Source organism: Pan troglodytes, chromosome 4 (genome assembly GCF_028858775.2).
Source record: "Pan troglodytes isolate AG18354 chromosome 4, NHGRI_mPanTro3-v2.0_pri, whole genome shotgun sequence".
Classification (NCBI taxonomy): Eukaryota; Metazoa; Chordata; class Mammalia; order Primates; family Hominidae; genus Pan; species Pan troglodytes.
The window spans coordinates 44,531,237-44,547,572 of NC_072402.2; the positions used below are offsets into that span (position 1 = coordinate 44,531,237).

Below are 16,336 nucleotides of genomic sequence, written 5' to 3' on the forward strand. Positions count from 1 at the left end.
TAGCTGGGACTACAGGCATGTGCCACCACACCCAGCTAGTTTTTGTTTTTTTATTTTATAGAGATGGGGTTTCTACAGCCTGTTGCCCAGGCTGGTCTCAAACTCCTAGGCTCAAAGGATCCACCCACCTCAGCCTCCCAAATTGCTAGGATTACAGGTGTGAGCCACCATACTTGGCCTAATTCTAATTCTTAACAGGAAAACAAATCGAACTATCTGGCAGATCCTGAAAACCACGAGTGGTACAATCCAGGTATGAGCCTAGGAATTATACCATCTCTGCACAAAGAAAATATGAGTCTATCAAACCTGTATTGATTTAAGACTGTTACATACAATTTTGTATGTCAGTAACTTTCACAACTGACTGTCAGAGTGACCTCAATCCTCTCTCCCAGTCTTCCCAAAACTATCTTAAAAGCTCTAACACTATCCTGTATATGTTATATCTTGAAACCTCACTTAGTTTAACGTAATCTGCAACTATAACTTAATATCTCCTTCTTTAAAAACACACTTGTACCTTAAATTAATATCTGAAAACTGCTCTGGAACATCTGGAGATTGAATCCCCTGGACTTCTGTTTTATCAGATTCATGAGTCTGTGAAGAAATCTTGAAATGACTGAAGTGACTTGATACTTCTTTTTCAGAATTTCTTTTTTCTTCTACAGGTGTATGCATCATCGACAGTACTTCACTGCTAATGTTCTAGAGGAACAGTCATAGTAAATCAGCACAAATAAAAGAGTATTTAAACATCTTATATATTTAAAACAAAAGTCTACTAAATTCTAAACACTTTCCTTTAAAACTTTAGAAGTTTTAAATTTTTGAATAAAATTTAATTTCCAAATGTTAAAAACTTGGAATTCAGGAAACCCTTTTATGTTGCATATTATTACTTTTCCAAACCACAAATGTCATTATCTATTTTTAAAAGTTAGAAGAAAAAAAAAGTCCTTGAAAATGTTAGAAGATCATGAACTTCAAAGTGACTTGAAAAAACAAAAAGAACTTTTAGAAGTGAAGTAAGTCAGGTGGGGCAAGAAACAAAAGCAGATACAGATGTGGCCAAAAGAAATAATGTGTGTTCACGCTAGGGTTAGTACAAATTCAGTCTAATTTCCTATTCTTCTTTTACCTAAAAGAGTAACTTCAAATGACATTAAGAACAGTGACATTTTTGGGATCTCAAACCTAAGCCAAAAGAAAAGTTTGATCCTTGCCCATCTGACTTAAAGAAAAATAATAATAACAGTGACTTTTTCACAGTTGGAAATTATTAAGTTTTATTTCTTTTTGAGACAGGGTCTCACTCTGTCACCCAGGGTGGAGTACAATGGCACAATCACGGCTCACTGCAGCCTCAACCTCTAGGGTTCAAGTGATCCTCTCACCTCAGCCTCCCAAGTAGCTGGGACTACAGACTTACACCTTGTTATTATATTTTATTTTTTATTTATTTTATTGATTTTTATTTTATTTTATCTTATTTTTTGTAGAGACAAGGTCTCTCTATGTTGCCCAGGCTGGTCTCAAACTCCTGGGCTCACGTAATCCTTCCACCTTGGCCTCCCAAAGTGTTGGGTTTAAAGGTGTGCCCAGCCTAAGTTATCTTTTTAAAAAAGAACGTACAGTTTCTTCAAGGCACTGAAACATAGAAACTTAGGGCTACAAAAGACTTTAGACTTTTAGAGATTTTTAAGTGTTGTTGGACTTAAGGACAAAATAATCATGGAATTATTTATTTCCTCTGAAAAAAGCATTCAAAAAACTTTTAAAGGACAGAAAAATACATACTTGAATATCTAGTGAAGGCATAGCACTGCAGTCATTGCTACCGCTCTGCATTAAATGTGTGTCAGTTTGTCTTGAGGTACTGGTCTCCTCTAGCTCGTTTTCCCTTGGAGAAATGTCTGTTTTTCCAGTTTGTTTCAATTCTGCCACCTTTTCCTCAGTAACACAGATCTCTTCAGATCCTCTCTCTCTAAAATTTTCTTTTCCAGTTTCTTTCAAATCTGCCTCCATTTCTTCAACAACAGCCATCTTTCCTGATACTTTCTCCATCATGGGAATGTCTCTTTTTCCAGTTTCTTTCAAATCAATCTCCTTTTCCCTTATAGCACTGATCTCTGCTAGCACCTTTTCCCTTTGGGAAATTTCTTCTCTAATTTCTTTCAAATCTGTCTCCATTTTACCTACAGGCTTGACCTCCTCTGGGCCATTTTCCTGTGGCGATATTTCTCTTTCAGTTTCTTCCAAATCTGTCTCTATTACCTCAGCAGCATCAATCACCTCTCGTGTCTTCTCCCTTGGGGAACTCTCTCTTCCAGTTGCTTTCAAGTCTGTCTCCATTTCATCTACAGGCTTGACCCCCTCTGGGCCATTTTCCTCTGGGGATATTTCTCTTCTTCCAGTTTCTTCCAGATCTTTGTCTATTTCCTCAGTGGCATCAATCACCTCTGGTGTCTTCTCCCTTGGGGAAATCTCCCTTCCGGTTGCTTTCAAATCTGTTTGCATTTCACCTAGAGGCTTAACCTCCTCTAGGCCATTTTCCTGTGGGGATATTTCTCTTTCAGTTTCTTCCAAATCTATCTCTATTTCCTCAATGGCATCAATCACCTCTGGTGTCTTCCCCCTTGGGGAACTCTCTCTTCCAGTTGCTTTCAAATCCGTCTCCATTTCACCTAGAGGCTTGACCTCCTCTAGTCCATTTTCCTGTGGGGATACTTCTCTTTCAGTTTCTTCCAAATCTATTTCCTCAGTAGCATCAATCACCTCTGGTGTCTTCTCCCTTGGAGAACTCTCTCTTCCAGTTGCGTTCAAATCTGTCTCCATTTCATCTACAGGCTTGACCTCCTCTGGGCCATTTTCCCTTGGGGATATTTTTCTTCTTCCAGTTTCTTCCAAATTTTTGTCTATTTCCTCAGTGGCATCAGTCATCTCTGGTGTCTTCTCCCTTGGGGAACTCTCATTTCCAGTTGCTTTCAAATCTGTCTCCATTTCACCTAGAGGCTTAACCTCCTCTGGGCCATTTTTCTGTGGGGATATTTCTCTTCTTCCAGCTTCTTCCAAATCTTTGTCTATTTCCTCAGTGGCATCAACCACCTCTGGCGTCTTCTCCCTTAGACAAATCTCTCTTCCCATTGCTTTCAGACCTGTCTCCATTTCCATGGTGACATCAATCACATCTAGAATCTTCTCCCTGGGAGAAATGGCTCTTCTTCCAGTTTCTTTTAAATCTGACTGCATTTCTTTAGTATTAATCTCTGCTGGTACCATCTCCTTTGGTGAGGTGTCTAGTCTTACGGTTTCTCTCAATGCTGCCACCATTTCCCCAGAGACAAGAATCTTCTCTAGTACCTCTTCCTTTGAGGAAATTTCTCTCCTTCCAGTTCCTCTTCCTATATTTGGCTTTGGTTTCTGAAATCGAGTCCTTAGAATTGGGACTTGGTTAAGTTTATTTGCCTTATTATTCTCTTGAACGCTATAAAAAAAAAGGGGGGGGCACACAATCAAGTTTTAAACCAGACTGCCTGCTGAAGAGATGATGTTTGAGAAATCACTACAGAAACACCAGAAACTCTCAAATTCAAAAAAATTAAGGAAGGCCTAGGAATCGCTGGGTAAAATTTAAAAATTAAAAGAAAAAAAATCCCACCTTTTGAAATCACAGCAATAAGTTTAAATATATATATATCTAGTAAGGTCAATCAGTATAGAAGCTATTTGATCTTAACAGTGTCTTTCCAATTGTCATTCACACTACCATTTATAAATACTGACTGTGAAAGACTCTCCAGTTCTCTGCATTGGAGCTAGATTGATGTATGTCTGCTATTTCTACCTCTTCATCCCTTCTATCTTTTACACAGACAAATGCTTTGCCATAATAGACCTGACCACCTCAAATACCTGGATACAAGTATGACTTGACCAAGATTAAGTCTTAGGACTACAAATGAGGTCTGCCCTCCTCACCTTTTAAAACCAATTTTATATGAGATTTCCTATACAGATAGTTCTCTAAAGGCTTGTTTTTTCATAATATAAGTAAAGAATCAAAGGACAGACCAAATACACAATAATACTTTGCTGAATGCTACTGGGCACACAACCACTATCCAAAACAAGCACCTTGCTCTCCAGAAAAGCAGCAGCACTTTTTGTTTTGCTTTCTGTTTATTATAATAGAGGGTAAAATCAATAAACATATAAATGAATGAAAGGGCTTTTAAATGACTGGTTAGGAAAAGTTATTAATATTGGGCAAAAGCTAGATCAAATGAAACACTAGATTAGATTTATTCGGCCATGTCGGACTGAACAGGTATATAACTAAACATTCAACAGCTTTAAAAAAGACGTATTGAGCTGGGCATGATGCTTCATGCCTGTACTCCTAGCACTTCAGGAGGCTGAAGCAGATGGCTTGAGCCCATGAGTTTTTGGTAGAAATCCCATCTCTACCAAAAAAAAAAAAAATTAGTCAAGTGAGGTGGCGTGCACCTGTAGTCCCAGCTATTCAGGGGGCTGAGGTGGGAGGATCACCTGAGCCCAGGAAGGATGAGGCTGCAGTAAGCCATGATCATGCCACTGCACTCCAGATTGGGCAAGAGAGCAAGATCCCATCTCAAAACAAACAAACAAAAAACAAAACAAATAAGCAAAAGATTTGCTTAAAAGTATGCTAGGCTGGGCATGGTGGCTCAGCCTGTAATCCCAGCATTTTGGAAGGCTGAGACAGGTGGATCACTTAAGGTCAAGAGTTCGAGACCAGCCTGGCCAACATGATGAAACCCTGTCTCTACTCAAAATACAAAAATTAGCAGGGCGTGGTGGCACGCGCCTGTAATCTCAGCTACACGGGAGGCTAAAGCAGGAAAATAGCTGGAACCCAGGAGGCGGAGGTTGCAGTGAGCCAAGATCATGCCACTGCACTCCAGCCTGGGCGACAGAGCAAGACTCTGTCTCAAACAGAAACAAAAACAAAACAACAAAAGTATGCTATTGCTTGTTTCAACTTCTTTAGGTCCTAAACTATCCTTCCTCACTGAAATAACTGTTTTCAATAATGCAATTTTTGATACTGTAAGACAGGTCCTTAGGAATAAGATTGCTTTTCAAATTGTACTTGTTTACATAACTGAAGTGTTTATATCCATCATTAACTTTAGCAATTGACAACGTTAAATGTAAAATTAACAGCAATCAATAAAGGAAATTTAATTTGATTAGTCCTGAATGGACCGCATTCCATTTTTTGATTTATGATACTTTTCATCTCCATCCAGAAACATCTAGCTTTTAGTGAGATTACTGTGCTAGCAATCTTGGTTTGGGTATCATGGGAAGAGATAAACTATCTTTATAAAGTCACATTTTGAAAACAGGCATATTATTTAAACATATAAATGCTTGAAGCAAAGGCTTTATTAATAATTTCATTATTTCCATAACAGTTCAGATTGTAAGATACAGATATGCAATGTTATAATTATATTCTATGTGCTTAGATTTTTTAAACTGCCATTCCAGCAAAGCAATAGATTGATTGTTTCTAAGTAACAAAAGAAGTACAGAATTAACTGAAGGGCAGTATCTGAGACTGGATATCAGATATAAAATTGAACTAGATTATTTCTCAACTTAAAATATACAGTGGATCTACGAACTTTCCTCAGATCACAAATTTGAGAAGAAAGGCAAAACAAGAGGACCATGAATGGAGAAAATAAGGTATGGAATGAGCACAAAACTATAAATGTGCTTTAAGGTCTGCATATGTGTTTTTCTAAAACACGGAGTTTAAGAATCTATAAAATATTCATGGCCAGGCGTGGTGGCTCACACCTATAATCCCAGCACTTTGGGAGGCCAAGGAAGGAGGATCCCTTCAGCCCAGGAGTTCAAGACCAGCCTGGGCAACATGGCGAAACCCTGTCTCTACAAAAAAATTTAAAAATTAGCCAGATGTGGTGGCATGCACCTGTAGTCCCAGCTACTTGGGAGGCTGAGGCAAGAGGATCAATTGAGCCCAAAAGGTCAATGCTGCAGTAAGCCATGATCACACCACTGCACTCCAGCCTGGGTGACAGAGCAAGACCCTGTCTTTAAAAAAATATGGGTGTGTGTGTGTGTGTGTGTGTTTCAAATATATATATGTCTCAAATATATATATATATATATATATAAACCTCCAAACAAACATCACCAATCATGACAAAAAACTTAAAATATTTATATGAAGTAGGTAAGATGGAAAATTAACCTAGAAGATTAAATTTCAAAGAAATATTCACTAGTTTATCTAATAAAGTACCTTTTCTTTAATAGAGATGGGGTCTTGCTATGTTGTCCAGGCTTGTCTTGAGTTCCTGGCCTCAAGTGATCCTCCCGTCTCAGCCTCCCAAAGTGCTGGGATTATAGGTGTGAGTCACCATGCCCAGCCTAAAGAATTTTTAATGCATTCTTTGAGAGACTGTTTTCCTACTATCTCTCTTACACAGCATCTTGAACAGGCCAACATATTTGGAGTAGGGGAGGGGGAAAACTTTCTGTTAGACATAGATAGGTGTATAATTTGATAAAACACAGAATCTTAGAATTGCTTTTGAGGATTCTGGAGACTCAAAGGCTAGAAAGATCACATGACAAAGCAGAAATGACACTGCCCATGGGGAGGAAAGTTGTTGAGATCAGATTGAGTATTAGTTACAGTGTCCATCAGTGTTCTAAAACCCAGAGGCCATTCAGAAAAGTTTAATTTTCTACCAAGCCACAGTATCTATTAATAGACTCTAGTTTAAACCGAAAAAATATAAATAAAAAGAACAATTTGTTAGCTAACTGTAATTAAAATCCATATCAGAGATATGCAGCAAGTAATGTAGTCATACAAACTTCTACCTAGAGACTGTGTGCACATTAGTAAAATAATCTGGGCAGTGGGGAGGAATAAGAAACAAAGGAATAGTGAAGGCAACAAGAAATAGAGAAATTTTTTTGTCTTCCAATAAAGATCTTTAAAGTAGTTCAGGAAACCTAGCTTTCACTCTCAGGTTAGGTACTTTTCTTTTTTGGAGGGACAGGAGTCTGTCTCACTTTGTTGCCCTGGCTGGAGTAAAGTGGCCCAATCATAGCTCCCTGCAGCTTCTAATTCCTGGGCTCAAGCAATCCTCTTCCTTCAGCCTTCCATGTAGCTAGATAGGCATGAGCCACCATGCCCAGCTAGGTACTATTTAAATAGGCTAATACAGCTGTAAGAAAGTATAGCATAGGCTAGCCTTTAAACGTAAAGACTGGTAAAATATTAATTACTGAAACTGGACAGCAGGTATATGGGAGTCCACTACTGCACTTTTGCACACATTAAACATTTCCAAAGTGAAAAGCTGAAATAGTATACCAGTAATTCCATCAGCCTGGCTTGGTACCCTCCAAGGAAGAAATAAAAAATAGAAAAGACTTTGACTATAAGCAGTATGGGTTTCTATACATAAGTTTTAAATAAAATTTATAAATCTTAAATAAAGGCAATATGTGCTCAATCTAATTCCAAAGAAACAAATATTTTAAAAATAAGTAGCATTTTACATTTGAACATAAACATATACTTTAATACGCATGTTAAGTGATAAAGCTGGCTGGGTGTGATGGCTCACACCTGTAATCCCAGCATTTTAGGAGGCCAAGGCAGGTGGATCACTTGAGGTCAGGAGTTCGAGACCAGCCTGGCCAACATGGTAAAACCCTGTTTCTACTAAAAATACAAAAATTAGCTGGGCTTGGTGGCAGGCACCTGTAATCCCAGCTACTCGGGAGGCGGAGGCAGGAGAATCGCTTGAACCTGGGAAGCAGTGGTTGCAGTGAGCTGAGATTATACTCCAGCCCAGGCAAGAAGAGTGAAACTCCATCTCAAAAAATAAAAAGTAAAATAAAATAAAATAAAGTGATAAGGCTATTCATGTTAACTCAAGTACTAATTTATGATGAGTAGCTTTCTTCAAACCATCTGAGAAATTCACATAAAGGCTACAACATAAACTTTCTTGAAAGGTGAAGTTATATTTTTAAACACTACATAACTAGACACGCAGACAACAAATCCATCTAAATTGCTTCTGCTTTAAAAAACTGATTGAGTTCTAAAACTTTTTACAAAATCCAAAGATTATATATCAACAAAATGATGCTTACCTTAGACATTCATTAAGAACCTTGGGCTCATCTGGCTGCACATTTTGAAAAGAATCATTTTTCTCAGGCTGTAATATGACATCTTCCTCTTCAAAATCTTTACGTGATTGATCTTCCATGTGTTGAGGAGTCTTAAAAACAAACAAATTTTTCTAATGTTTTAGGTTTCACAATGAGGCCTAACAGATTTCATTGAAAATGTTGTCCAATTTAAGTATAAAATGGTAAAAAATTCAACATTATAAAATGGTGACTTTAAAATACTTTTAATGTTTTTTCTTTAGCTATCTTAGAAAATTTCATGAGTTACTCCTTTTAGGATATCTCAAAGCCCCATTCTTTTCCTTCCAATCAAAAAACAAGTAACTGCCTTGGTTTCATCTGTTAGAAATACCCCTGTGGGGTCTATCTTTCTGAATTCTTTTGATTACTATAAATGCATTATAGATCACAGGAATTTTTTTTTCTTTTTTCTTTTTTTTTTTGAGATGGAGTCTTGCTCGGTCGCCCAGGCTGGAGTGCAGTGGTGCGATCTCGGCTCACCGCAAGCTCCGCCTCCCAGGTTCATGCCATTCTCCTGCCTCAGCCTCCCGAGTAGCTAGGACTACAGGCGTCCACCACCACACCCAGCTAACGTTTTTGTATTTTTAGTAGAGATGGGGTTTCACCGTGTTAGCCAGGATGGTCTCTTATCTCCTGACCTCGTGATCCGCCCACCTCGGCCTCCCAGAGTGCTGGTGTTACAGGCATGAGCCACTGCGCATGGCCAGAATTTTTTTTTTTTTAAGACAGGGTCTCACTCTGTCACCCACGCTGGAGTGCAACGGCATAATTATACATAGCTCACTGGAGGCTTGAACTCCTGGGCTCAATTGATCCTCCTGCCTCAGCCTCCCAAGTAGCTGGGACTATAGGAGCACACCACCAAGCCCAGCTAATTAAAAAAATTTTTGTTTGTAGAGACAGAGTGTCACTATGTTGCCCAGACTGGTCTCAGACACCTGGCCTCAAGCAATCCTCTCACCTCGGCCTCCCAAAATGCTGGGATTTCAGGCATGAGTCACCATGCCTGGCCTACAGACCATGGGAATTATAAGAAATTGAAATCTCAAAACATGACAACTTTTATCTTTATCACAAAGACTACGTAAATAATCTAAAATTCACAGTCTTTGTTCTTGGAATTGTATCTTACTAGGGAGCTTTTAACACTTTATGCTGTTTAAGCCAATGTTAAAACTCACATATGTACTTATCTCTTCAAAACAAAAGATTAATTCAAACATCCACTAAGTGATACAGAAAAGCAAGTCCAAATATGAGGTCAGGTGAAACAGATTATCTATCATGTAAATGCCCAAAATCTAAAATGGCTTTACAACTAGCAAAGCTGCTGGCTATGAGATTTTGACCAAAAATGTAATAAATGATGCACACAAATTGTGCAGTACTGTTTTGAAAAGGGGGTAAAGGGGTTGGGCACAGTGGCTCATGCCTGTAATCCTAGCACTTTGGGAGGCCAAGGCTGGTGGATCACCTGAGGTCAGGAGTTTGAGACCAGCTGGCCAATATGGCAAAACACTGTCTCTACTAAAAATACAAAAATTAGCCAGGCGTGGTGGTGTGAGCCTGCAGTCGCACAACTAAAAATACAAAAACATTATAGATCATGTGAATTTTTTTTTTTTTTTTTTGAGACAGAGTCTTGCTCTGTTGCCTAGGCTGGAGTGCAGTGGCGCGATCTCAGGTGGCTGAGGCAGGAGAATCACTTGAACCTGGGTGGCAGAGGTTGCAGTAAGGCAAGATCGCACCACTGCATTCCAGCCTGGGCGACAGAGCAAGACTCCGTCATAAATAAATAAATAAATGTATGTATGTATGTATGTATGTAAGTATGTGGGTGAAGGGAAGCTTATATTAAGGCTCATGTACTTGCTTACCAAAAATGTGAGGAGGAATCAGAGTACTTACATCTCTATCAGCACAGGATTCATTTTCATTCTTCTCTACATTGGCCCCAATTTCTTCCTGTGATATGAGAATTTCTTTTCTTTCGGCAGCTTTACCTGCATTTGGCTTTGGCTTTTGCAATCGGCCCCTCACTTGTGCAGGTCTTAAAGCCTTTAGTTGACTCCCTTCCTGCAGACAATTTTTTTCACCCAAACTAGAACCACAAAGAAATAAAATTAATGTTTATTTTGAAGTCACCAATTTCCTTCTCCCTGGCATGAATAAGTAAACCATTTGGAATATGAAATAATTCACAAGTTTCCTGAAAAGACATAATCCGCCCGGGCGCGGTGGCTCACACCTGTAATCCCAGCACTTTGGGAGGCCGAGGCGGGCGAATCATTTGAGATCAGAAGTTCGAGACCAGCCTGGCCGACATGGTTAAACCCGTCTCTACTAAAAATACAAAAATTAGCCAGGTGTGGTGGTGGGCGCCTCTAATATCAGCTACTTGGGAGGCTGAAGCAGAAGAATCGCTTGAACCCGGGAGGCAGAGGTTGCAGTGAGCAGAGACTGCACCACTACGCGACAGAGCAAGATTCCATCTCAAAAAAAAAAAAAAAAGAGAGAAAAAAAAGACATAATCCTGGAAGCCCTCTTGAAAAAGCACTTTTAAATAGAATTTTATTACAAATTTGGAAAAATCTACATCTGCCAAGCATAGACTACTACTCCTAAGGATACTATAGAATAATGTAGAACTCCAGGGGATTAGTCCCAAATCATAGTATAAATGGTAACCCCTGGAAGAGCCCAGAATCCACCAGTCAGATTCACATTCTATTTTAGATTTCTATTTCAAGTTAAATATTCCCTTTAAAAATCTCTTAGTATAAATAAAATTATCCAGGGGCATATATTGTAAACATTCAAATGTAATGGCTAACTCAATAGACTCATAAAATTTATATAAGCAATATCAAGCAGAGAGAGTATTATGAATGTTTCAAAACCACCTATGGTTGAAAATGAACTTAAAGTATGCTGCTTGAAAATTAAATTCAGACCTTATTAAGTAGAAAACAAATTACTACCATCATTCCTAAGAGTTACTTTTTTTTTTTTTTTTACTACTTCCTGAATACTCACACAGATACAGTTTCAGCTTCTGGATTCTCTCTCTCTGCAGTCTCCATTCTCAAAATGTCCAATGTATTCATTTTATCTTTTTCCACGTGGTTCTGTGAATTTAATTTGCTACAATTTATCTGCTTACAATAAACAGTTCAAACTTTGTAATAAACAAATGGAAATTAAAACAACAGAACTGGCTGGGCACGGTGGCTCAAGCCTGTAATCCTAGCACTTTGGGAGGCCAAGGCAGGCGGATTGCCTGAGCTCAGGAGTTCAAGACCAGCCTGGGGAACATGGTGAAACTGTCTCTACTAAAATACAAAAAATTAGCCAGGCATGGCAACGTGTGCCTGTAGTCCCAGTTACTTGGGAGGCTAAGGCAGGAGAATTCCTTGAACGCAAAAGGTAGAGGTTGCAGTGAGCCGAGGTCACGCCACTATACTCCAGCCTGGGTGACAGAGTGAGACTCCATCTCAATAAATGAATACATAAGAACTTCATTTTTTGTACTTCTAACTAGAGGAGATTTTCTAAAAATCCTAAATGCAGATGAGAATTTTTTTTTTTTTTTTTTTGAGACAGGGTCATGCTCTGTCACCCAGGCTAGAGTACAGTGACATGATCATAGCTCACTGCAGCCTTGACCCCCGAGGCTCAGGTGATCCTCCCACCTCAGCCTCCTGAGTAGCTGGGACTACAGGTGCACACTATGCCCAGCTAATTTTTTCATTTTTTGTAGAGACCGGATCTTGCCATGTTGCCCAGGCTTGTTTCAAATTCCTGGGCTCAGGTGATTAGCCTGCCTCAGCCTCCCAAAGGGCTGGGCTTACAGGTGTAAGCCACCACACCTGATGTACATTTTTTTTTTTTAACAAAAATGGAATCACACTAAATATTTCAGAAAAATATTTCTGAAATGTTAATTACCAAAGGATACAAAACTGTATTGAAACCATGATTCAGTTGTGTAAAAGAAAATCTGTAAGGAGATATGTGAAAAGATTGGTTGCATGGGAATAATGAAATTACAAGTATTAGAAGGAATGGCTGGGCATGGTGGCTCACGCCTGTAATCCCAGCACTTTCCGAGGCTGAGGCAGGTGGATCACCTGAGGTCAGAAGTTCGAGAGCAGCCTGGCTAACATGGTGAAACCCCGTTTCTATTAAATATACAAAAAATTAGCCAGGCATGGTGGTGCATGCCTGTAATCCCAGCCACTCAGGAGGCTGAGGGCAGGGGAATCGCCGGAACCCAGGAGGCGGAGGTTGCTGTGAGCCGAAATCACACCATGCACTCCAGCTGGGGCAACAAGAGCGAAACTAAACCTCAAAAAAAAAAAAAAAAAAGAAACAAGATTACAACACTTCAAAGAAAAAAGGTAAAGAAAAAAAATTACAAGTAATTTTTGTTTTAACTTTTACATGAATCTGTATTTTCCAAATTTTCTACAATTCAATAAACATAAGATTAGAATAATATAACTGTACTATAAAGATTATGATAAAAGATATTTCACAAAACAGGAAAAGAAGCAAATCAACATCTTAAAAAGTGTTTTAGTTAAAAAAAAATTCTAATAATAGAATTCTGGAAAAGTTATAAGGAAACAGAAAGATTCATTTAGCAATGTAAATAGATTATTTATGACTCAGTTTGACAATGCATAACAATTCAGGAGACTCAGACATACCAGAAAATTTTTTAAAGTAATAAAAATAACAAATAACAAAAGACAATGCATAACAAGAATCACAAAAATATTTAAAACATTATTTGACCCAACGATCCCACCCGTCTCTAGAAATTTATACTTTGTTTCCTTGAGAAAGCCTTACTTACAAAACTGTTTGCTTCTAATGTACAAGAGTTAAAAAAACAAACAAAAATAGAAACAATCTGAACATCCATTAGTAGAGAACTGATTAGGTAAATCAATAACATGTTAACATGACACAGCTATTAAAAAGATCAATTGGACCCAAAAAAATGTAAATTAATAGTTTCAGAGGAAAAGGGTTTTTTTTTTAATTTTTTGTTTTTTTGAGACAGAGTTTCACTCTGTTGCCCAGGCTGGAGTGCAGTGGTGCAATTTTGGCTCAATGCAACCTCTTCCCTTCCGGGTACAAGCGGTTCTCTTGCCTCAAACTCCCGAGTAGTTGGGATTACAAGCGTGTGTCACAATGCCCAGCTAATTTTTTTGTATTTTTAGTAGAGATGGGATTTCGCCATGTTGGCCAGGCTGGTTTCAAACTCCTGGCCTAAAGTAAGCCACCAGCCTTGGCCTCACAAAGTGCTGGGATTACAGGTGTGTGCCACCGTGGTCAGCTGAAAAAGGTTTTGGCAGGGCGCGGTGGCTCAATATGGTGAAACCTAGTCTCTACTAAAAATACAAAAATTGGCTGGGCATAGAGGCGCGCGCCTGTAATCTCAGCTACTTGGAAGGCTGAGGCAGGAGAATCTCTTGAACCCAGGAGGCAGAGGTTGCGGTGAGCCGAGATCACGCCATCGCACCACAGCCTGGGCGACAGGGCGAGACTCCGTCTCAAAAACAAAACAAAGAAAAGAAAAAGGTTTTAAACATTATACACATTATGGTTAAAAATTATAGAAATGTGTGCATAGATAGATAAAGTTATTGGCCAGGCATGGTGCCCTCATGCCTGTAATCCCAGCATTCTGAGAGGCCAACGCGCACGGATCACTTGAGGTCAGGAATTCAAGACAAGCTTGGCCAACATGACAAAACCTCGTCTCAACTGAAAATACAAAAATTAGCTGGGCGTGGTGGTGCATGCCTGCAATCCCAGCTACTTAGGAGGCTGAGGCACAAGAATAGCTTGAACCTGGGAGACAGAGGCTGCAGTGAGCCAGGATCATGCCATTGCACTCCAGCCTGGGCGACTGGGCGAGACCCTATGTCAAAAAAAAAAAAAAAAAGAAGAAGAAGAGGGCAGGCGTGGTGGCTCACGCCTGTAATCCCAGCACTTTGGGAGGCTGAGGCAGGTGGATCACATCAGGTCAGGAGTTCGAGACCAGCCTGGCCAACAAGGTGAAACCCTGTCTCTACTAAAAATACAAAAATTAGCCGGGTGTGGTGGCACGTGTCTGTAATCCCAGCTACTTGGGAGACTGAGGCAGAAGAATTGCTTGAACCTGGGAGGCAGAGGCTGCAGTGAGCCAAGATCGTGCCACTGCATTCCAGCCTGGGCAACAGAGCAAGACTCCATCTCAAAAAAAAAAAAAGAAATAAAGAAAGAAAAAGAATAAAGAAATTTATTGACCAGGTGAGCTGGCTCATGCCTATAACCCCAGCACATTGGGAAGCTGAGGCAGGAGAATCAATTGAGGCCAGGAGTTAGAAACCACCCTGGTGAACACAGTGAGACTCCATTCCTAATTTTTGCTAACTTAAAACAGAAAATTAGGCTGGGTGCGGTGGCTCAAGCCTGTAATCCCAGCACTTTGGGAGGCCAAAGCAGGCAGATCATGAGGTCAGGAGACCGAGACCATCCTGGCTAACACAGTGAAACCCCATCTCTACTAAAAATACAAAAAATTAGCCGGGCATGGTGGTGGGCACCTGCAGTCCCAGCTACTCAGGAGGCTGAGGCAGGAGAATGGCGTGAACCTGGGAGGCAGAGCTTGTAGTGAGCCGAGATCACGCCACTGCACTCCAGCCTGGGAGACAGTGAGACTCCGTCTCAAAAAAAAAAAAAAAAATTTATCTGGGTTTGGTGGCACACACCTGTAGTCCCAGCTACTGGGGAGGGTGATGTGGGAGAATCACTTGAGCTCAGGATTTCGAGGCTGCAGAGAGCCATAATAGTGCCATTGCACTCCTGGACTCTGTTGCCTGGGCAATAGAGCAAGACCCTGTCTCAGAAAAAACAAACAGAAAGTTTGTAAAAGACAAACAGAAATGAGACTGCCTGTGTGTAGATGAGAATGTTGTGGGCATAATTTAATATATAGCTGGTTTATGAAATATTTTAAATAAAAATTTTATAGAAGTAAACAGAAGACAGATTGATCACCACTGAGGATATCTGAAATGATTACATCCCAGGTTAAAGAAAATGTGTAAACAGGAGACTAATAAGATACGAACAAATCTAATGTTAATGTAAGTTCTTGTATCTGTTTTAATATCAGTAACAGTACTTTGTAATTTCAAGTCAACAACTTTCATTCCCAACTATCTAAAGAAAATTTTTATAATTTTAATTTCCATGAAATCTCTTACCCCATACCTTTTCAACTGAAGTTTTTGAATGTGAATTCTTGCTCTCTGACTCTGTTTTGCCTTGTGAAAGAACTGATTTCTTCCCAGCCCTTGACAAATTGGGTTTAGGTCTCTGGAAGCGACCTCTCAACATTGGTTTAACATTTTCTGTTTGATCAATTTCCCTGAAAAATTAACATTATTTAAATAGCATCAAACATGCAGTCATGTCCAAATGAACTTCTAAAATAACCTACTGAGAATTAGGAAGAACTCCTTTAAGAGCTTACTTAGAACAAGAGTAGCAAAGAAAACTTAAAGAGACTAACTTGTTCTATCTGATATTAAAAATACACCATTCATCATCAGTAATTAAAACAGTGTGGTACTAACATATGAATAAACAGATAAATGAAACAAATTTAAAATCCAGAAAATGACTTCAAAATAGACATGATTTTGGTATATATTGAAGGTAGCAACTCATAATAGGGAGGATAAGATGAAATGCAATACAATACAGTGAGGATAAAACTTAAGAAATATTAAGTAAGATTAAATGATGATGGGAAGGCCGGGCGCAGTGGCTCACGCCTATAATCCCAGCACTTTGGGAGGCTGAGGCAGGTGGATCACCTGAGGTCAGGAGTTCGAGACCAGCCTGGCAAACATGGTGAAACCCCGTTTCTGCTAACAATACAATAATTAGCCATGCATGGCAGCACGTGCCTGTAGTCCTAGCTATTTGGGAGGCTGAGGCAGGTGAATCCCTTGAACCCGGGAGGCGGAGGTTGCAGTGAGCCAAGATGGTGCCACTGCACTCCAGC

At 39.5% G+C, this 16,336-nt stretch overlaps 1 protein-coding gene across 21 annotated transcripts in view; it reads right to left on the minus strand.

Annotated features, from left to right (window-relative positions):
* BDP1 (B double prime 1, subunit of RNA polymerase III transcription initiation factor IIIB) overlaps nucleotides 1–16,336 on the minus strand; it is a 302,743-nt gene that overhangs the window by 68,706 nt on the left and 217,701 nt on the right. For all 21 annotated transcript variants that reach the window (XR_008548224.2, XR_008548220.2, XR_008548219.2 and 18 more), the window contains 6 exons: nucleotides 15,538–15,694; nucleotides 11,302–11,393; nucleotides 10,174–10,366; nucleotides 8,203–8,333; nucleotides 1,804–3,490; nucleotides 524–711 (listed from right to left, as the gene is read on the minus strand). Coding sequence is in view for 15 of the 21 variants with exons in the window: in XM_054685052.2 (XP_054541027.2) it covers nucleotides 524–711; nucleotides 1,804–3,490; nucleotides 8,203–8,333; nucleotides 10,174–10,366; nucleotides 11,302–11,393; nucleotides 15,538–15,694 (2,448 nt within the window). In the remaining 6 variants the exon portion in view is untranslated. The remainder of the gene's footprint in view (nucleotides 1–523; nucleotides 712–1,803; nucleotides 3,491–8,202; nucleotides 8,334–10,173; nucleotides 10,367–11,301; nucleotides 11,394–15,537; nucleotides 15,695–16,336) is intronic.